The sequence below is a fragment of the Gymnoscopelus microlampas genome (genome assembly GCF_963454915.1).
Source record: "Gymnoscopelus microlampas genome assembly, chromosome: 23".
Lineage (NCBI taxonomy): Eukaryota > Metazoa > Chordata > Actinopteri > Myctophiformes > Myctophidae > Gymnoscopelus > Gymnoscopelus microlampas.
In genome coordinates, this window is record NC_139960.1 from 34,011,057 (window position 1) to 34,033,492 (window position 22,436).

The 22,436-nt window shown below is 43.1% G+C and overlaps 1 protein-coding gene across 1 annotated transcript in view; it reads left to right on the forward strand.

The window, feature by feature from the left end:
• The window catches only part of mpped1 (metallophosphoesterase domain containing 1), a 67,636-nt gene extending 49,369 nt beyond the window's left edge, over positions 1–18,267 (forward strand). The window contains exons 6-8 of the mRNA XM_084049681.1: positions 3,851–3,966; positions 8,267–8,380; positions 15,365–18,267. Coding sequence (XP_083905807.1) covers positions 3,851–3,966; positions 8,267–8,380; positions 15,365–15,486 — 352 coding nt within the window. The 3' untranslated portion in view covers positions 15,487–18,267. The remainder of the gene's footprint in view (positions 1–3,850; positions 3,967–8,266; positions 8,381–15,364) is intronic.
• Positions 18,268–22,436: the final 4,169 nt, after the last annotated feature.

A 22,436-nucleotide genomic window follows, 5' to 3' on the forward strand; every position in this document is an offset into this window, starting at 1 on the left:
CAGAAGCACACTGCTCTCCTGGCATGGTGTTTTTCCTGCTAACGAGGAGGAGGAGAGAGACTGAAAGAGGGAGAGAGACAGAGACGGAGAAAGAGAGAGAGGAGGGGGGGGGCATATGCAGCTCACAGCCCTTGGCAGAGTCACAGACATTTAATGATTCATGGGGTCTCTTCAGTGATAGCAGTGGGCCTCGGATACGCGTATGCATGCATGTGCGCGCATACACACACACACACACACACACACACACACACACACACACACACACACACACACACACACACACACACACACAAGGCAACGGGATGCTTTTATTTGTGTTTATTTGTGTTTTATCCTTAAATGTGTTTTTGAGTGTTTAATTTGACTTCTACTCTTGTCCTCAAGAGGGGTTCTTCGTGTGTGTGTGTGTGTGTGTGTGTGTGTGTGTGTGTGTGTGTGTGTGTGTGTGTGTGTGTGTGTGCGCGCGCACGTCTGTTTGCGAGTGTTGTGTTTATGTGTGTGTGTGTGTGAGGGAGCATGCGCATTTGCAGTGGGAACGCATCAGATGAAAATAATGGGTTGAATGGTGTTGTTTTTCTCCCAGCTCGCCCCCCTTAAAGACGCGCCTGGGGATGGCAGCGCTCGAACGCAAACATCTGCTTGCTCCGTTTTTAAAATCCATAACGAGTACCCGTCCTCGTACATTAACGGAATCTTTAAGATGCCCAACACGTGCCGCACTCGCCTCCCCTAACTTAACACAAATAACTTGTGCCGCTATATAATCCCCCCTCACCTGATAAAGAAAAAAAATATTATATTTCTCACACGGGGGGTGGGGTTATCCATGGAATTACATTTGAGTTAGTCTCGGATTTACTCTGCAAACAGTGGAACTGGTTGTTCTGCATTGAGGCCAACGCTACGGCTTATATATATAAGTACATTTTTTGTTAATGTGATCAAGACTGCGAGCGTGTTCATTTATCGATTTGTAACTCTTTAGTTAATTTAGCACTGTGTGTACACACGTTTACAGCCGATACGTTTTTAGATGCCAAGGCTTTCCTGAAAGGGTGTGTTCAGAACTTTTTTTAAATGTTTTAAGGGGGGGCTTTTCTGCCTTTATTTATAGCGTATTGTGGAGATGGACAGGGAGAGAGAGATGGGGAGAGACATGCAGCAAAGACTGTCGGGAACGGGACTCAAACCCACAATGCGCTGTCAGGCTACATTAGAGCCTAAATGCCCGGACTGCTAGGCCAGCGATCCAGGTTGCGTGTTCAGAACTTTTGACGGACTCATCGCTGGAGAAATATATAAATAATAATTGACAGTATTATGTGATATCAAAGTAAGCCTGGGCGATATGAAGAAACTCTAAATCACGATATTATGACCAAATGCCTCTATCGATATTGTGACACTAACATTGTACTGTGATGATAATACCAAACTTTCATTTTCTTTTCTCTTTTTTAACCACAGAAAATAGCAGATGTACAAGCTTTTTTTTTTACGTGTTACAATGTGTGAAGGTGATGCTTTGTGAGGTTGTAGATCAATTATTATTGCTCTCTTGAATGGTATAAAATAGGGCTTAAGTGATTCAAACCAGGAATACACAACACTTATGCCATATCACAATATTATCCAATATTCAAAATCCCAGATGATTTCTAGTCTCAATTCACTGCCCTGTATCAAAGCCGTGCTGCTCTGAATCAAGATGAAGATAGTTGCATTAAGAATATTGAACAGCTGCCCCGTCTATGTAGTACAGTATATGTCTCTCTTTTTCTTTCTTTCTTTCTTTCTTTCTTTCTTTCTTTCTTTCTTTCTATCTTTCTTTCTTTCTTTCTTTCCCTCTTTCTTTCTCTCCCTCCCTCCCTCCCTCCCTCCCTGACCCACTGTTGAGGGGAGAAGCTCCTCTCATCCCTCGCTCCCTCTTCATCTGTCCATTCAGAAGTACGGGGGAGAGCATCAATGGAGCGCCCCCGCAGCCCATCACATTTTAATTGAGACGTCCATGTTAATCCATGAAGAGCGGGAACGCATCTGTGACATTTTAACATTTCTTTGGCCATTCAAAAATAGCAGATATAGAAGCTCGTAGCTTGTAGATCTGCTATTTAAAAAAAATGTATAACTCAAATCTGTGCTTCTGGAGGTCCCTGGAACAACGTATTTTGAAATGTGGGTCTGCTGCCAAATACATCATCATTTTGGGGGTCCTTGACATGGAAAGGCCACGGAACGGGGCCGCGGACCCCCATTTCAAAAGGTTTTGTTCCAGGGACCCCCAGAAGCAAAGATTTGTGTTACAAATGTTCTACAAGATCATAGCTTGTATATCTGCTATTTTTGAATAGCTAAAGAAATCTTAAAATGACACAGATGCGTTCCCGGATTGAATGGGTTAAAATGGTCATGAATATTTCACCAGACCTATTAATATGCTGAGGCCATTTAAATGTTTTAATATTCACCGTGTGAATTATTGAGACTGTGTTCATGAGCACGATCACATGTTTTCATCACAGCTATTTAGGCTCTGATGTTCTGGAAGTGATGGGATTCTTAATCAAATGGAAAACCGGCTGAAATTGGACTTCATCTCCCATCATGCCTTTCACCCCTTGACCCTTCTGCTCGGACTTGTGACTTTGGGGTCACACACACACACACACACACACACACACACACACACACACACACACACACACACACACACACACACACACACACACACACACACACACACACACACACACACACACACACACACACATACACAAACAAACAAAACAAAACAATTTTCATCAGATATTTCACTGAACACAGATGCGCAAGTCCACGCCGAGATAAAGTTGGCGTTTCGACCGAGTGCACTCTGCAAAAAAAGAAAGAAATAGGAGCGCCTCGGCATGGCTGCACGCGCACGTGTGGCGAGCGGTGCGTCGTGGAGGAAGATGGATCTCAGTACAGATTGTAAGTGACATGTTAATTTCTCCTCCGTCACTCACGGCGGAGGCGTCCGCCATCAAAGTGAAGGGACACCGGCAAACCCAGCCATCACGGCTCTCCTCTTTTCCTCTCTTTTCTCATTTCTCCTCTTATTTTTTTAACCCCCCCCCCCCCCATCTTCTAGTCGTCACACGGAGCGTTCCAAAGCCAACTCTGTGATCAAGGCCATGTTTAATGTTGGCGATCTGTAGCCTTCTCCGGTGTGTCTAGACGGCAACGTTTGATTTGCGGTGTCATCCACCCATGACTGGTCTTTATTATAAGTCTCCTGGGCGGCTTTCTCAACCCCAAAGGTCATGCCACATATTTAGACGCTAAAAGCAAAAGGCGCTGACAGTTGCAGGCTTGGATCAAACAAACAAAAAAGGAACGGTCTGAAAGTCTTGCATGCATTTGGACTGTTGGTCTGTCCCTCTGTGGCTGCTTTTTAGTTTTTTTTGTGGTTGACAACGCTCCATTGCTAATCTCTTAAAAGCATACCTGCGTGATGTGATGGTATTCTGTGCACCATTATGTGAGATGGATTCTGAATCCCAAAATCCAAACTACACAGTAAATCCTCGGTGATCATTTAACTCTCGGAATGCATAAATGTTCATTTGGACCTTTTGGTGTCGAATTGGAGTGATCTGCTGCCTGACTATTTTGTGATTGAATGCTATCAACTGATTCTCTCTCTCTCTCTCTCTCTCTCTCTCTCTCTCTCTCTCTCTCTCTCTCTCTCTCTCTCTCTCTCTGTATCTCTCTCTCTCTCTATTTGTATCTCTCTCTCTCTCTCTCTCTCTCTCTCTCTCTCTCTCTCTCTCTCTCTCTCTCTCTCTGTATCTCTCTCTCTGAGCAGGCAGCCATGGTACTATGGTTGGGGGTTCAACTTGCCCCGGGGGCAAGCTCTGCTGGACAAGTGGAACCAGATCCCAGACGCCACAGACATCCTGGTCACACACTGCCCCCCACTGGGTGAGACACACATTACAGCAGGCAGATACATTGTCGCTGTCTGAACCTTGTATGTCCTTGTATGTTACTTTTCAGGAAATTGGAAAAAAAAAACTGTGTTCCAAGTAATCCAATGAAGTCATTATTTAGTCACAAGCTAATTTGAATACTTTTCATTGGGTAAACATTTATAAAACCCACAGACAGACATAACCACTTTCACGATTAGTTTTTCCTTTAAAGAGAAGGCCAATGCACACCTCCAGGGTTAGTAACAGGTGCGTAGGACAACCAGGAAGGTCCAAATGTTCAGAAAGGGATCTATGATATCAAGTGAAAGAAGAAGCTCCCTGCAAAAAGGATGCTGTTTAATGAATCGACGTTTCGGTCGTTAGACCTTCATCAGGACAAATAAAACAAACGTTGCAACGCTTTGTGAGCTTGAGGATTCTTGCTTCATTTTGTGTGACACTGTCACACTGTGTGACACTGTAGTAGGACAAAGTAGGGCATTCATTTATGAAAACACATAAAAAGTTGAAATATGGAGATACAAGGTTCCTGGCCGACAGCTACGATATGCTTAGCTGTACACACACGCGCACGCACGCACGCACGCACGCACGCACGCACGCACGCACGCACGCACGCACGCACGCACGCACGCACGCACGCACGCACGCACGCACACACACACACACACACACACACACACACACACACACACACACACACACACACACACACACACACACACACACACACACACAGACAGTGTGGTGCATGTGCAAACACATTGCTCCTGTACAGTACATGCATGTGTGTACGCATGCTCATACGCAGGTGCATATTCAGTCACACAATCACAAGCACACACACACACACACACACACACACACACACACACACACACACACACACACACACACACACACACACACACACGTGCCGCACACAGACACATTATTATACTCACATATTTGCACAGACACGTAGCGTTTATTATTTTACATTGATTGCCCTCTGCATTTATCATCATCCCTTTTAGGGCTGAAGGCTACATTGTATAGAAACGCACGCACGGACACACATGCACACATTTATTTATTTATTCCCAGATGAGAAAGAGAATGGTGAAATTCACACTGATGAATTAGCTTGGTGTTGAGTCGGTGAGTGAGTGTTCAGGGTAATTAAAGCAGTGACTCACAAAGACCCGCTAGATCATTGGTTTTTCCCCCCCTGGGCTCTTTCTGAAGTCATCTTTTATACAGGTATAAATTATTCACTTTCAATTTCCATGCATGCGTTATCATTCTTACATATGGTGTGTTAGCGTCAAACAAATTTAACGAAACATGTGGACCAACATGCATGCAAAGCAAAACACACACACACACACACACACACACACACACACACACACACACACACACACACACACACACACACACACACACACACACACACACACACACACACACACGCACTCACACACACTCACACGCACATGCTTAAACACAGTCTCTCACTCTCTCTCCATCTATTTCTCTCTCTCTCTCTCTCTCTCTCTCTCACACACACACACACACACACACACACACACACACTTTCACACCTCATCTCCTGCTGCAGCTGTGGTGTTCAGACGAGTGTGTGTGATTGATTTCTGTGTCGGCGTCTCGGCTGCGAACATGGGGAGTTATTTTCCATTCAGCTTAGCCAAGTGTCTCCAGCTATCTGCTCATAAGCCACTGGCATATGGACTAGCTACAGCAGGCTACTAATGCATGAGACACACACACACACACACACACACACACACACACACTGGAGGGAGCGAGATGAGATGGGATGAGAGAGGAGGAGAGAGAAGACAAGGAAAAAAGAAAAGAAGTCAAGGGGAGGCAGCAGGGAGACGCAGGAAGGAGAGAGGTGATTTGGAAAAGTGTCCAAAGACAGGATGAAGAGTATAGTCAAAAAAATACACACACATATAGAGAAGAGGGGAAGGGAGGGGAGAAGAGAAGAGGGGAGGAATGAAAAAGTGAACAAAGAGAAAGAGAGGGGGAAAAAAAGCGTGAGACGCCAGTCTCACTGCGGCAGAAGCGACCGTCTTTTATGGGGCGCGATAAAGAGGTGGATTGAAAACGAAAGAGGAGAAATATGGCCTCTTTATCTAGCCTTGAGCAAGAAGTTAACAGCAGAGGGAGAGAGACAGAGACAGAGAGAGAGAGAGAGAGGCTCCCTGCCCACGAGCAAGTGCTTTGAAACAAGCCACATGTTGAAATACCCACGCGCATGCACGCACACACACACACACACACACACACACACACACACACACACACACACACACACACACACACACACACACACACACACACACACACACACACACACACACACACACTATAACTTTCCAATTCACTTCTCCAGTCTCCAGAGACTTTTTTTAGGGTGTTTTCGGTTCTATTGGCACTAAAACTTTTATTTTGTATTTTACTTTTTGAGGACAAAGAAGGCAAGTCGTATCCTGGCATCGCTGATTGGCTGTCAGAATCCTGCATTAAGATGTATTTTTATGATGTAGTAGTACATAAACCCCACCCTCTGTGAAATGTTTAGCACTCTATATACACTCTACAGTATATACACTATTATACAGGACTATCAGTGGTGGAAAAAGTACTCAAATGTTTTACTTAAGTAAAAGTATCAATACTGCAATGTAGAAATACTCTGTTACAAGTAAATGTTGTATTGGTATCAACATATACTTAAAATACCAAAAGTAAAAGTACTAACATGTTTAAAAATAGAAGATGTACAAGCTCACACTGTGTCGCATCGCGACGCATTGTGAGCTTGTAGATAGGCTATTTACAAATAGCCTATGTATAAAATAGGGCTAAAGTGGTTAATGTATGTTTTGTAATATAATCATTTATATCTGCAAAGTAACTAGTAACTAAAGTTTTCAAATTATTGTAGTGGAGTAAAAGTACAATATTTGCCTCTGAGATGTAGTGGGGTAGAAGTAAAAGTATTGGAAATTAGAAATACTCCAGTAAAGTAAAAAATCCTCAAAAGTGTACTTAAGTAAAGTACTTGAGTAAATGTACTTACTTTACACCACTGAGGAGGACTATGAACAGTGCAGTATACTGGAGTGTGACTGTGAACACATTAACGAGAACAGAACACGCATTCACACAGTCCCTGAAGAACACTCACTGACTCCTTCCTTCCTTTCTTTCTTTCTTTCTTTCTTTCTTTCTTTCTTTCTTTCTTTCCTTATTTCTTTCCTTCTGTATCTTTTTCACTCCTCTCCTTTATATATATTTTCTTTCTTTCTTTCTGGACCCCACTGTTGAGGAGAGAAGCTTCTCTTGTCCCTCGTTCCCTCTTCATCTGTCCATTCAGAAGTTTAAAAAAAAGCAGCCATTCCTCTCTTTTTCACTGTCCTTTCCTTTCTTTCTTTCTGTATCTTTTTCACTGTCCTTTCCTTTCTTTCTTTCTGTATCTTTTTCACTGTCCTTTCCTTTCTTTCTTTCTGTATCTTTTTCACTGTCCTGTCCTTTCCTTTCTTTCTTTCTGTATCTTTTTCACTGTCCTGTCCTTTCCTTTCTTTCTTTCTGTATCTTTTTCACTGTCCTTTCCTTTATATATATTTTCTTTCTTTCTTTCTTGACCCACTGAGAGAAGCTTCTCTTATCCCGCGTTCCCTCTTCATCTGTCCATTCAGAATTAAATTAAATTAAATCTTTCTTTCTTTCTTTCTTTCTTTCTTTCTTTCTTTCCTTCCATCCATTCTTTACTTCTTGCTGTTTTATCCTTCTTTCTTTCATTCCTTCCATCCTCTCTCTCTCTCTCTCTCTCCAGGGTGTGTTAGTACAGTGACAGATGACAGTGTAGAGACGGGAGGATGAAGCGTCTTCCACTGACTGTGTGTTTTTATTGACTCAGCATTAGCGTCCCTCCTGCTGGAGCAGCACTAAATCATACACACCTACCTCCACACACACACACACACACACACACACACACACACACACACACACACACACACACACACACACACACACACACACACACACGCATGTGTGCATGTGATTTATCTTTATTCTCTACAGCTGTGTTGTGTAGACTGTATGGTTTTTGTGCTGTGATGTGCAGTTCGTCATTACAGAGTAGACATGATATGTTGCCCGCTGGCGTTTTCCAGCTGAGTGAGACGCATTGTTCTGTGTGTTGTCGGCGTTTGTGTGATGATGTGTGTGTTTTTTTTTGTGTGTGTGTGTGTGCACGCACTGTACAGGCTTCCTGGACTGGGTCCCTAAGAAGATGCAGCGCGTTGGGTGCATGGAGCTGCTCAACACCGTGCAGAGGAGAGTCCAGCCCAAGCTGCACGTCTTTGGACACATCCACGAAGGTACGCTGTTAGAAACCCTGACGCTTAACCATTTAACCCATTAAAGGGATAGTTCACCCCCAAAAAAGCTGCCTACCGGTCCACTGGTCATCAAATTATTGGCTTAGGAATGCGACAAAAACAAAAAAATAGTCTCCATGGGGTGGCTACCGGTATTTTTTTTTTTGTGTGAACTATCCCTTTAAGAACCGAGGCCAATTACAAAAAAAAATCTTCTAAATCCTAACAAGAAATCCTGAAAAATGTATGTTGCTACTGTATGTCAGTGGTGCTCAAACTTTTTCATATCAAGGACCCCCGAAATTATATGTATTTGGCCACGGACCCCCCCCCCCCCCCCCCCATCTTGTTCCAGGGACCTCCAGAAAGGTTAAGAGTTAAAAATGTTCGCTTAAAAAAAGATACATAGGCCTATTCAAAGATTTGCACAAATGTTCACGATTTTACAAAAACATGTCATTCGTGCCACGCTATGAGCTTGTAGATCTGCTATTTTTGAATAGCCAATCAATGTGCTATATAATCTAAAATGACACTGATGCTTTCCCTAAATCCGTATTATAGGGAAAACTTGGAACTGAAAATAGCAGATCTACAAGATCTAGATCGGCTAATTTTCAGCAAAGACATTTAACACATTGACTGCCATCGGCTAATCTCAGAACGTCCATCGTAGTGCCAAGCAATCTTACCTTTTTTGTTTTTTTGATTCCGTCATAGGCCCCGCTAAATCCGTTTAAAATCCGCGTTCATTTGGTTCGACACAAACACGGGACCCGACCGAACAAAACGCTGAAAACCGTGCGGCGATCCGACACTGCATTCTGGAGAACGAGAGGAAAACGCTAAAATGGTGGATGCGGTGAGAAAAACAACAAGCCAGAGATAATGGCGTCCAAAGTTGACCGCTAGACAGGAAACGGAGGCGGGAGAAAAACCGGAAACAGTATTATTTCGTTTCCGGTCCGCCCACTTCGAGACCGGAAGTGCAAAAAAAATCCGGAATCTGCACCTGCACGATTTAACATGGGAAAACACCCGCCCCGTAGGACTACGGGACTACGGGAACGGCAGTTAACGGTTGGATTTAACGGCCCGTAGGACTACGGGCCTGGCAGTGGATGTGTTAATGTAGAGTGAAAACAGAAAAGATACTACTTTAAAGCCCTGAGGGACTCCGGTCAACCAAGTATAGGGTTTAAGTGGTTAATTGAAGTCAGAAGATTGTTACAAATGGAACCAAATGGACCCAAGGGTCCATTTGTGCCCCTTTGTTCACTGTTCGAAGTTACAGCTCCATCTGGTTCCATTCGTATATGCTCTTCTGAGTTGAATTATTGCTACGGATTTGACTGTGAACGTACAACGTGGATACACTGTGGGATTCAGTATGCAGCAAAATCCTCAGCGTTCCTTTAACCCTTTAGGATGCATCCGTGTCATTTTAAGATGTCTTTGGCTATTAAAAAAAAATGTTCAAACATTTGTAAAATATTTTGATCCAGGGACTCTGTGCCGCGCTATGAGCTTGTATATCTGCTATTTTGGAATAGCCAAATAAATAAAAAAATGACACAGATGCGTTCCCGGTCTTAATGGGTTAAATCTGAGAGTGTACAAATGGTCATTTTGGGGTTAGAGAGAACCTCATTATGTCCAAAACTGTTACTTTTCAGGATTAAAAAAAAACAAAAAAACACCAAAAGTAACAGATCTACAAGCTGTAGTATGATCAAGTAGGGTGTTAATTTATGAAAAAACACAAAAAGTTAAAATATTGGAGATAGGCGGTTTCTGACCGACAGAAACGATATATTAGATGGTTGAGCATTAGTCTCGCGTAAAGGACCCCCAAATTGATATATTGGCCGCGGACCCCCATCTCAAAATGTTTTGTGCCAGGGACCCCACAGAACAGAAGATTTGTGTTAAAAAATGTAAAATTATTCAACATTTTTCACAACACAACACTTTCACAACACAACGTATAATTGCATAAAGTGGTTAAAATGATTGTAATGCTATATTAACACTGGGGACCCCCTGGCACCCCCCCAGGGACCCCTGGTCCCCGGACCCCACTTTGAGAACCAATTGGTAGTCAAGGAATTAACTTTGAATGTTTGTACCTCAATGGATCCATTTGGGTACAATTTGTACACTTTGGGGGTAAACACACACCGAGGATTAGACTGTGTATGCTCATTGCTTATCAAACTCCCATCCAGGCCAGCAGAGGCAGAAAGGTCCTCTCCATAGGCAGCTCCATAGGCTGCTTTTTTTTGGGGTTAGCCGGTCAGCGCAGAGCCCCAGGGGCACCGGTCCCTCATCGGAGAGAGAACCAGATTAGTAACTAGATCATATTCATATCAGGAGAAAGAGGCTGAAACCATCCCTGTTTATCAATGTGTTAAAGCAGTAGTTCGCCCCCAAAATGACTTATTTTCTATCAATTACACACACTCCACGAAGTCTTGAATTTATGGAGATCTTTTTAGTTTTTGTCACATTCCTAAGCCAATAATAATTATTGATGACCGCCAGTCTCCGGTAGGAGACACAATGGAGACTATTTGAGTCTCTGCCGGTCTTCTACAACGCACTACGTGTTCTAGAGATTCACTTTAAAAGACAGAGAAATAAATAAATACTTTTTTGTGAAGTGGAGTGAAGAGTGAAGTGAAGACAACCATTTTGATTGGATTCTTTATACAGTATACAGATGATGCATTTGTCCTTCAGAATATTTGCCCCGCACAATGATAGCATTTTGAAATAAGACATGTCAAGTTGAGTTCTCTTTTGAAACAGATGGTGTGCTGACCTGATCTCTGCATGATCAGTGGCGTGCACAGACATTTTGAGGGGCAGGTGCTCAAGTAAATTATACTTTTTTTTTGTTTACTTGGTCTGCTCTTTTTTCCCTCTACACCTATACCTCTTTGCCAAAAATAGCCGATCTACAAGCCCACAACGCCTCGCAGCGCGAGGCGTTGTGGGCTTGTAGATCTGCAATTTTTGGCTAAAGTTCTCCTCAGAAAAGGGATGCTAGGTTTCGAGTGGTTATGGTAAAAAGAAAAATCATAATCACATAAAGATTTGGCGGACCCCCTGTAGTAACTCTGAGGACCCCCTAGGGGTCCCGGACCCCCTGTTGAAGACCCCTGCTGTAAACTGTGTGCCCTTTTTTCAAAAGGGCACTTCTGGTCAAGAGGGCAAAGGGCAGGTGCCCTAGCACCACCTAGAGTCTATCTGTGCACGTCCCTGTGCATGATAGTACTTTCATGATCCATGACAATTAGGCCAACATTTCTACTTGCATAGACGATATCTAAAAAATGCAATGGCGGATTGCCATGAAAGTTGGATCTGCACAACCTGTAGGAGCTGCTAGTGGGGCTTCCAGGAATCATGTTTGAGGGCAGTAAGTGCTAATGATGGGTTCACAAGTAGGACACGGCAGCAGAACCGCTACAGCTGGCTGACAGACAGAAAAAAAAGTGGGCCTAATGCAAAGGGACAACCCACCACAAGAATACTGGCTGGTATTGCATGCATATCGTTGCATCAGAATTGCTACAGTTCAGCACACAATATTTCATGCTTCAGCACGATGTATACAGTATACATTGGCCAGCCTTCTGCTGCATGTATGTATAGTCTGTAGACAACCCTAAAGTGGCTGAGTCAGATAACTCACGAATAGATTGAACCAATATTATAGATCGAATATATTGAACCGATATTATAGAATGAGAATACAAGTGTGGATGTAATATTTTATCTTGGCGTTCAGGCTCTGCTACATTTTTCTCCCTGCTCAGCACAATTAAGACAACCATCATTAACCTTTAAGAGCAGGGAGATAGATATATAATAACAACCCCCCATGGGGAACAGAACCAATAGCAGAGCCCACTGGTGGTGCTGGGGTGGTGGTGGGAGCAAACGCGGCATGACAACACCCATGGCACACAAAGCAGACGGAACACAGATGTAAGTGAGCTTGAATAACCCGCCCGATTGGACAGCTGACTGCCACGACGTCAGTGTATGACGTACTGTATGGGTCTGCATGACGCTGTAAACAGCCACATAGAATGATCATGCATGAACCTCTCGAGTGTATACTGCCTGAACTAACTCGCAGGCTACGTATAATTTATTTTTGGTCTGTGCATATACAGTATATTTTATGGATATTGTATGTTCACTGCAGGATCAACATATATTGTAAGCAACAGCAAAATAAGCTTTAAACTTAAAATAGAATACCATCATTTAAAAAGTGCCTTTTGACATGGGGGGTGGCGCTAGAGGAAAGACCATGGCGTGACCAAAAGTTCTTACTCTGGGGAACATGATTGCTTGAGCTCAGAAAGTTCCTTGGCAAATCGGCCTGTAGATTTTGAGATATATTGTGTGCATCTGGTGTTCATGAAGGGGCACAGCAAATTTCAGGGCAATCATGCCATTAGTTTCAATCAAGACATTTGTTTTGGACCAAAGTGATGAAGGGATGCACAGACTGACCGACCGGTCCATAGAGCTCCAGTGCTAGTAGGGCTAAAAACAAACTTCTTTCTCTCAGGACACGCATATTTATTTATTATTTCTAATTACAGTTTCTGTAACAAAGTAGTGTTTTACGGGGTGGGGTTGTTAGCCCCACGCCCAACCCCCAACCTGGAGGGCCAGGTGCTACTTTTCGTCTGGCCTCTACTCTAGAAACCTGCCCGGCTTGGTAGAACCTGCTGGGGGGTATGAGCCCCCGCCGGTATAGCCTTCTGAGTCACGGAGGCACACAAGCCTCCCCACCACGGCAAGGTAGCAGCACACGGAATTACAGACAGATTCGTTCTGTATTCCGCGCCTGTAAGATCCCTCTGGATGCTCCCTTAGTTAACAATCCTTTGATTGAATATTTATCATTGCTCGACATCATGAAATTTGCTTTATTGCCATTAGTAAGTATTTTGAATACATTTATTGGAAGCAGCTTGTGGAGCTCTCAGAATGGTTAGAGGGAAGCTATACAAGATATATAATATTAATTTAATATAAAATATTATAATGTTATGAATACATAATCTAAAACAAAAAAAAACTTTAAAAAAGATGGAACTAACTAAATTTCATTAAGTGCAAATAGCATGTGTGAAGACGATGAATTATTAATATGATGCATGTTTAGGCATCAGATCAAGGTAGAACAGAAGCTGTTACAGAGCCAGCTTGTTCTGGACATAGTATCTTCCTGAACGTAGCTCTAGGTGTTGGCCAGGCCTGTCACAATTATTTCATAATCGCCCGATCGCAATTATTTGAGATAATCGCAATTATTTGAGATAATCGCAATTATTTAACATTTTGAAAAACAGAGGAAATAGCAGAACAACAAGTCACAACATGTCGTGATGCAACGCATTGTGAGCTTGTAGATTGGCTATTTTCACTATTTCAAATTATTTTTTAAAGTATAACATTTTTAAATATAGCCTATTTGATTATTATTATTGATTATTGTTTAGGTGTGATAATCGGTCATTGTCATTCATTTCTTGGCATATTTAAGGGTAGGGTAAGTGATTTTCTTTGGTTAAAGTAAGTGTTAAATAGCTCTATATTCTGATAGTACTCATTGCTATAGTGTTTGTTCAGTAAAAGGAGTCTCCTTGTCTCTCCAGCTCTTTATAAAACAGAAAATGCATTTTCGTTTCAGTTTCAGTTTAATTTCCAATTTTAACCAATTTGGATAGAGAACTCAATCAGGATACAGATTAAACAAGTGAAATTGGAAGTGATGACACTAAGAAATGAGCAGGCAAAATTGTAACTGGAACACTATAAACATGAAGCTTAAAAATGGGTACTTTCTCCTGATTGGCTGAGATTTTGACACCTACCGAAAAATGTATTTTCTGTTTATTAAAGAGCTGGAGAGACATGGAGACTCCTGTTACCGAACAAACACTTTATAGCAATGATTACTATCAGAATATAGTGCTTTAACCTTTTAACAAAATACTTATTGTTTTAACCTAAAAATATCACTTACCCTACCTTTAAGTTATTTGCTATATCTTGGCAAGGGCCATTTTTGTTCACAAAGCCTAAAAGCCAAACAGAAATGTAATTTTTATTCATAATGTTCCAATGTTCATCACAATTAAATCGTTAATCACAATTATTTGTATGGCAATGAATGGTCATGATGACAGCCCTAGTGTTGGCACGGTGGCTCTGGTCCTCTGAGCGCACAGAGGTGCATTCTAGACACATGCAGATCTCCTTTTGAGGGCAAATCAACAGCAATATGATCTTTAGTGCTGTGATTCTCAAACCTTTCAGGCCGTGATTCTCAAACCCCCAAAATAATCATATTTGAACTGGGCCTCTTTCTTATATTATTTGACAGTTTGGCCAATGTTTGACCAGTTTTTATTGTATAGTTTGTTGATTACTTTTGATGCAGTAATGGTCTTTTTCATTTCTTTCTTTTCTTCTTAGGTATTAAAAAGGTCCTAAATTGTCACTTCACTGTCATCTTGTTTCTATCATTTGCATGCTGACTCATGGACAGGGGAGAAAACATAATCTCCTCCTCCCAGCCTGTTGGCCTCGCAGAAATAATTAACTTTTGGGTTAAAAAAAGACAAAGGTCAAGGTCATAAGAGATGATGCTGTGGGGCATTTTGTTTAATTGATCCATTTGTATGTTGTATTTCATGTGCTTTGATTTACTTCAATAGGGTTCATGCCATTTACTCTGATCTTGCACTTCGCTCTGGACAAGTGTCTGCTAAATGCCTAAATTGTCCCAGTCTAGCTTATTTTAGATTCATAAAATGTTTGTAAACACAGAAAAGAGAGAGCTTATTTCTCGAAGCGATGCAAAGTGTCCCAAAAACAAATCTGTAGCTGTGGTGTGATACTTTGGTTTAATGAAAGTGGACTCATTGAAAATACGCCCATGTTCCCTAGGTTACGGCATGATGACCGATGGCACCACGACGTTCGTCAACGCCTCCGCCTGCACTGTCAACTTCCAGCCAATGAACGCGCCCATTGTCTTTGACCTGCCCAATCCCACCCGGTCCACATGACTGGCGGAGCAGCGCCCCCAAGCACCTGTCACTAATCAGGATAAAGGTAGAAGGAGAGGTAGGTGAGGAGGGCGGGCAGATGTAGCAGATAATCTGTAAATATTCCAGGCTCATACTTCAGAGGAGCGTGTCTATCTGTGCTCGTGTGTATGTATGACACACATACACATGTAGTACAGTATGGTACATGCCCAAGCGCCTACTTGTTATGGACCATTTTTACCAAGAGATGGGACGTTCTGCCAATCTTTCCTTGGCATCTATTGCTATTTTATGTGCCATCGTTTCCTGTATCTCGGCAATGGCACTGAGTCGGAAGACTCACAGACTGATGGGCTAGCCAAGCGGACAGTGTGGCACTTATCACATGAACAACCACACATGTCCTGTTGCACTGACAATCTGAACTGGCTATCCTAGTGACCTGAAGAGGTGACAAGCGGGACCCCGACTTGGCTGCTGGCCTGTTCTTCTCCTCCCGTCACTGAAGCCATGGACTCGCCAACAATAAAACAACATACTGTACACACCCGACACCATGTCTGTTATGGGGCTGTGGCCGCATGGTTGATGGCATGTTCCGTCTACAGAACTGAATAGATGATCAAACGTTACGGCAACAGTCGCCAACTGGGATCATTTTTTTTCCCCAGGAACTTAGCTCACTTCCACTTTTGAACATTAATTTCTCATCACTTTTCCTCATTTAGCCCCTTTTCTCTCTCCACATATACCACTCCACCCCCCACCCCCACACATCTCTTTCCTCCTCTTTCGGCCCGAGGCGCGCTGGAGTGCGCCCATGTGAATGTGAATGTGTAAGCGAGATCAAAGCGTGTGTGAGGGCAGCTAGAGGTCTCTGCCATGGGCTGTGTGCAAGTCGGAGTGTCAAACGTGTTGACACCGCTCCCCTGGGTCTCATTACAAACCTCGGTAAGCCTCTTAACTAGCCGAGAAGCGATACGGAGAGGCAACTCCGTGGCATGCACTTCTCCTTTTTATTTTCTACCCCTTCGCTCCTCGCTTCCTTTCCTCTGAAAACCTTCTACCATCTTGCGCAGCGCAGGCCCACTCTCTTTTGTTTTCCCTTCCTTCTTTCTTTCTCATCGCCATTTTCAAATAATAGACTCGGCTCTCAGCCGCGGTTTATGTTCCGTCCCGGCAAATGTACTTCAAGGTCACGGACTGGGAGGCTGTGGAATGTGAGACATGAATGTCAAGAGGACAATAGGCAGTGTTGAAGTACAATGTAAAAGTGCTGCGCAACAACAATGATGATGAACAGTGTGTGTGTGTGTGTGATTGCTTCTCAGTTGCTCCCCTAGTGCCATACCTTGAAGGGATGCAATGTGGAAATGAACTTTGAGCCCTTTGCGAGGAGGGAGGCTGTAAGTAAACGTACTGTAACTGCTCTATGTAAATGGTCTCTGTTGATGTAAAGTTACAAAAAACACACAAAAAATGACTTGAATTTTTTTCCCTCACTTTTAATACAAAGGTGTTGCTATGCTTTTCACAAAGAAATTGTTGAATATTTGTGTGCAGAAATATGTGGTTGTTAGATTATAATTTGGTCCATCTCTCAGTAATGTAAATGCTGATTATTCTATCTCCTCTCTCGGTGAAGCTGCTCTCGCACCCCTGTAGTGATTATTAACTCTTTCATGTCCGTAAGCAGTTGCCCGTGTTATTTTTTTAAACGCTCTTTGTTCTTGTCTCCTTTCTTTTTCTTCTCTCTTTTGTTTTTTTTTCTTCCAAAGCCCCACTGAATGAGGGTCCTCTGAATAAGAGTCTGTGGTTAGCTCCCTGTGTGTTTAGCGCAACGCAGTGTTAACACTTTGATCTCTGCGCTCCCCTACATGATGTACGATCACTCCCCGGGGCGGTGGCTCATAACCCCCTCGCATCAGTATTCATTGTGTTGGCTGATGTCTTGCTAATGCTTAATTTCATACTCCGCCGTGCTGCGGTGTTGCACGTACGAAAATAGACGATTCACAAGCTGTGAGCTGGTAGATCGTCTTATTTTCGGCACACAACATAAATTTATCAGTATATAAATCAGAGCGGGCACAGTTTTCTTTTCTCACAGAAACCCCACACCTACACTGATTTTGCAGTGTATGGATCATGTTATGAGATGTGCGTGCCGTACTTGCCTGTTTGTTTGTGTGTGTGCGTGTGTGCGTGTGTGCGTGCATGTGCGTGCTTGTCTGTAGAGTACATAAGACGGACTGAAACACATTGTAAAACAGATACGGCAGACTGCTGAGCTTCATCATTTCTAAAACAAAGTGGATTGTCTGTAGGGGGGGGAGGTTCCGAGGACAGAAGAAAGGGAAGTGGAATAAAGGGAACTATTTAATGTTGAAAACAAAAAGATGGAAAGAACTTTTTCATCTCTAAAATTCATGAAAAGCAGTCCGTTTGGTCTCGCTTTCCCGTTTCAGTGCTTCTTTTTGGGCGGCTTTTTCACTTTGATGCCCGTCTGCCTCGATAACTGTGCTGCGTTGCGTGTTTCTTGTTTTTTATAACAAAAAAAAATTATACTAATAATAAAGTTGCTGTTGTATTTCTTGATTTGTTTTCTCGAGGCATGCTAAAGAGAAGCAAACTGCAGTACTTCTGCTACTCAGACAATCTGCTTATGGTATTGTATCTTGCCATCACTGTTGGGGACTTTTCCATGAGACATTTGTTTTGTAACTAACAAAAAAAAGACGAAGACCCAACTACTGGGGAAGTTTTAACGGTGTTGTTCCTGGAGACAACTCTGTAAAATGTAAAGTACCTCTCTTTCTTAAACCTTAAGAATACTGCTGGTTTTCTGAGAGATTATACATAAATTCAATAAAAATCTTATCCGTGCCCGGTGCATCGTGTTTCTTTATACCACGCACATCCTTTTGTCTCTCTCTCTCTCTCTCCTCTGCTCCTTTTATTCTGTTCTGTGTTAGTCGTGCATGCTTTAAAGAAATAAAATGAAATAAAAAGGTGGTGAAGAATCTTTTCCCTCCTGGTTTGTCTCTTTTGTTCCAATCAAAGGTATCTGTGTCTCGTATCAATTATAGAACCCGTAGCGGGGAGTTAATTTCCAGTGGCTAAAACGGTGCGCTGCACTCCTCCTATCATTTTTGTTGCACAGGTCTTCCACACCTCTGCACACTGAAATGAGAACCCTCGTTCAAATAATTACATTAGTAATCCCGCGGGAGATGGGGTAATTTATTCGCGGACTGCTTTTTTACTTTGCCATTAATACGCTAGCTTTCATGCACTCTCGTCTTCTCCCAGCACTCTCTCTCTCCCTCTCCATCTCTCCGTGTTCTCGCTTTAACCACAAAAGCAGTGTACTTTCTTTCATTTCTGCTCACCCACTTCCACCATCTTTCAGCCATTATTCAGACTCCTCAGATTCCTGACTTTCTCCCTCTCTTCTCCTTTTCTCTCTCTCTCTCTCTCTCTCTCTCTCCCTGCCTGTCTCTCTTTGTGAAAGCCTCCCTTGAATGAATGTCAAACGTCTCTCATTCTCATTGTCATCCATCTCACTTCACGCTTCCCATCTGAACAAAGACATGCAGACTGCCTCCAGTTGTGAATGTCGTTAAAAAGGCACTTTATTTGATTGCCTTGGGAACACAAATCAGTGTCAAATAGCCATGTAGCGTAAAGTAACAAAAAAACACCTTGTAAATCATATACATCTTGTCTCGTCAATCTTTCACACTTTCAAACTTTTAGGAGATTGTAGAAGTTGCATTAATCACTTAAACCCTATTTCAAAAATGGTCAAAATAGCTATCTGCAATCTCACAACGTGCCATGATGCAACACGTGAGCTTGTAGATCTGTTAATTCAGCTATTTTCTGGCTATTATATATATTGTTTCGCTGTCAACGAAGGAAAGCCCTGAGGAAGTGGTCGTAGGAGATCTTCCCTAAGGCATTGGCATCAAAATAGGAGCTGAGGTGGAAGAACTCCTCTTCTGACAGATTCACACTGAAATGGCGCAGCACCTGCAGGGTGAAAATAACACGGATTGGCTGTCGTTGGATATGTGTGTGTGTGTGTGTGTGTGTGCACGTGTGTGCGTGCATGCGTGCGTGCGTGCATACGTGTGTGTGCGTGCATACGTGTGTGTTATTTGTCTCACTGTGGGTGTGTGCACATGTGCTTGCATATGTACATGTCTGCATTCATTTGGCGGAGTGGAAGGATGGCAGCTTCAACCAGATCCCCGATTGTTCCTATTGATCAGGGCACAGTGTGCTGTCATCAGGATATTGAACGATTAGTAAAAAGGCGCAGACAATTATGTAGGAATGTCAGCTGCTGCACTCCAGGGCCAAAGATGTCAGGTTGGGCTAGTGTCAACCTTCAGCTTAATCGAGCAATTAACATCACTGATTGATTGGGGAGGGAACATTGTAGGCTGTGTGTGTGGGTGTGTGTGTGTCATCCATTTCCATGTTCATGCGTTGCCACACACATTCATCATGTCAGGATGTGTGGAGAATATTCTGTCAGCCATTTTCACTCTTGCTCAGACAGACCGTTGAGGGGAAGACCATTGGTAGTGGCTCAAATGGTTCACCATCAATTATTCACTGGCCTTCTCTACTTGGCTTTGAACGTCGGACATTATTTCAGTCTGCAGAGCTAGCCCTCTGCCTGGGGCAGGTGTACAGTACAATACAGTACAGCACAGTACAGTACAGTAGGTACACGGTATGCTTTTACCTTCCTCAAGTCCTGCATGGAGATTTTGCCCGTACGGCTTCGGTCAGAGGCCAGGAAGCTGCGTCTCATGCAGCGCCAGGAATGCTGAACCGGCTCATACATCCTCAGCATGACCTCCACACACCGTCTGCTCAGCAGTCCATCATTCATCTGAAACGGAAGGCGGGAACACATTTGAACCGCTCGGCGAAAAATCACACAAAACAGCACAGGGGCAAACGGAGAGGAAAATGGGAAAACTGCAGCAGAGCAGCGTTTCTTAGTATTCTCAAGTTCAGCATCTGAAAACAGAAATGTGTTTTTTTTTCCTGTTTTGTTGTCTCTTTTGTTAAGAAGTGGTTCTGTCTGTTCAATTTCGAGAGACGCCGTCAGAGAAGACACAGCGGGTGTCCGTTTTAGTACACAGATGGCTGGTGCTGTCGAGACAATGCAGGTTTGTGTTCATTTCCAAAGTCAGTTTGGAAGGTTGTCGCTCACGGATTGCCAGATTAGGCCCTCACCCACGCGCTCTAGTGACGCTTGGGGCTCGGCTTTGTCACCCAGTGGGGGGTTCTTCTAGAATGTGCCCACCCATGTGTCATTGTTCAAAGCATTATATACACCTCTCGCCGTGCCAAACAAAACCCCCAGAGAAGTGCAGAACTTGCTGAACTCACTCATCAAGTAGTCAAGAGCTCGCCGGTGGGAGGTCCCTGCTGCGTTTACACAATCTGGCAACCCACCGTCGCCCAACACCACCCACTCTCAACTTACAGAAGCCCCACTCCTTCCCTCCCTCACAAACATAACACATTTATAATGTAACCCAACAATAAATAAGATGGAGAAGGAAATGGGAATAAGCACTTAAGGAGCTGAAACACATTCTTAACAATCCTGTCAATGGTGCATTCTCTTTTTGGCACCCGTTTAATATCAAAAGAACATGAAAATGGAGAATATTGTAAAGAGAAAAAAATCACACCCAGTGTGAAGTGGGCGGTGTGTGGTCATCACAACATGACTCACTTAAAAAACATAAAAGTGTTTTTTTTAAGTCCATACTGCTATTCATAGGGCTGCACATGTGTCATGTGTTTCGCTAGCCAATCACAGTCCTGAATTTGCAAAGTCAGCCAATCACATTACAGCTAGTGGTGATGACACTAGCTGTAATGTGATTGGCTGACTTTGCAAAAGTATAGATTTGCATTGACTGTGGAAGGGTTAGCGTTGTAGACTGCGTTGTAGACTATTGGCCAATCACGGTGCAGGATTGGTCAGTGTCCAAACCTCACTTATAGGGGGCGGTTACACCGCCCCAAAAAGTCATACCTTTGTTGTAGGAAGGGGGAGTTTGCATCGTTCGAACGCCTGCTGCTTGACCTCTGGTGGTCTGAGGTTCAGGAGGAAGTGGTGCAGAAAGTGAGGATATGACACACGTCCATTTTTTATGATGTCGTATTTCATAGCTAGATGCTCCAATTCCTCTTGAGTCACACTGATATTGAGGCACTGCAGGATGTCTGTAACACATAGAAATTTGGTGTCTCCCGGGGACCCAAACATACAAAACTACATTTTAGCATTGGCCATTAAAAAATAGCAGATATACAAGCTCACAGCGTGGCACTTCGTGCCATGCTGCGAGCTTGTACACCTGCTATTCAAGAACATTTTTTTAAAACCTTGAAAGTGTTTGAAATTTTTTATTTTGAAAATTCTACTATTGATTTAGAAGGCATTTGTAGAATTGGCCTCAGGTCTTAATGGGTTAAGCTATATTTTAAAAGCTCACATTGTGAGCTATTTCCACTATTTAATTATGAAAACCTTTTCTTTTAAATATTTTGGGTTGGTTCTTTTGTTGAAGGAAATGAAAAAAAAAAAAAAAAGATCCAAAAAACAGGTCTCTGATACAAAATGGGGTTGTGTGGCCTTATGTTAGGTTTTGGGCATTTACAGTACCAAGAAATGAAATGGTATTGATTTCTCCATCTTGGTGAGGGTCCTCCTCAGCACACCTCCTCTGGATGTCCTTCCAGTTACGCTGCACCTCCCCGCGTAGCTTCCTCTCCATGCTGCCCAGCAGGGGGCTTCTCGATCCCCGGGTCACCGCTGCAGATGAAGCCCGGAAGCTGGACTGGGGGGCAGACTAGAGAGAATGTACAGGACAAGATGACTTGAACCTTGGTTATCCTGGGTGTGTCAAATTCAATGGACGAAAAAT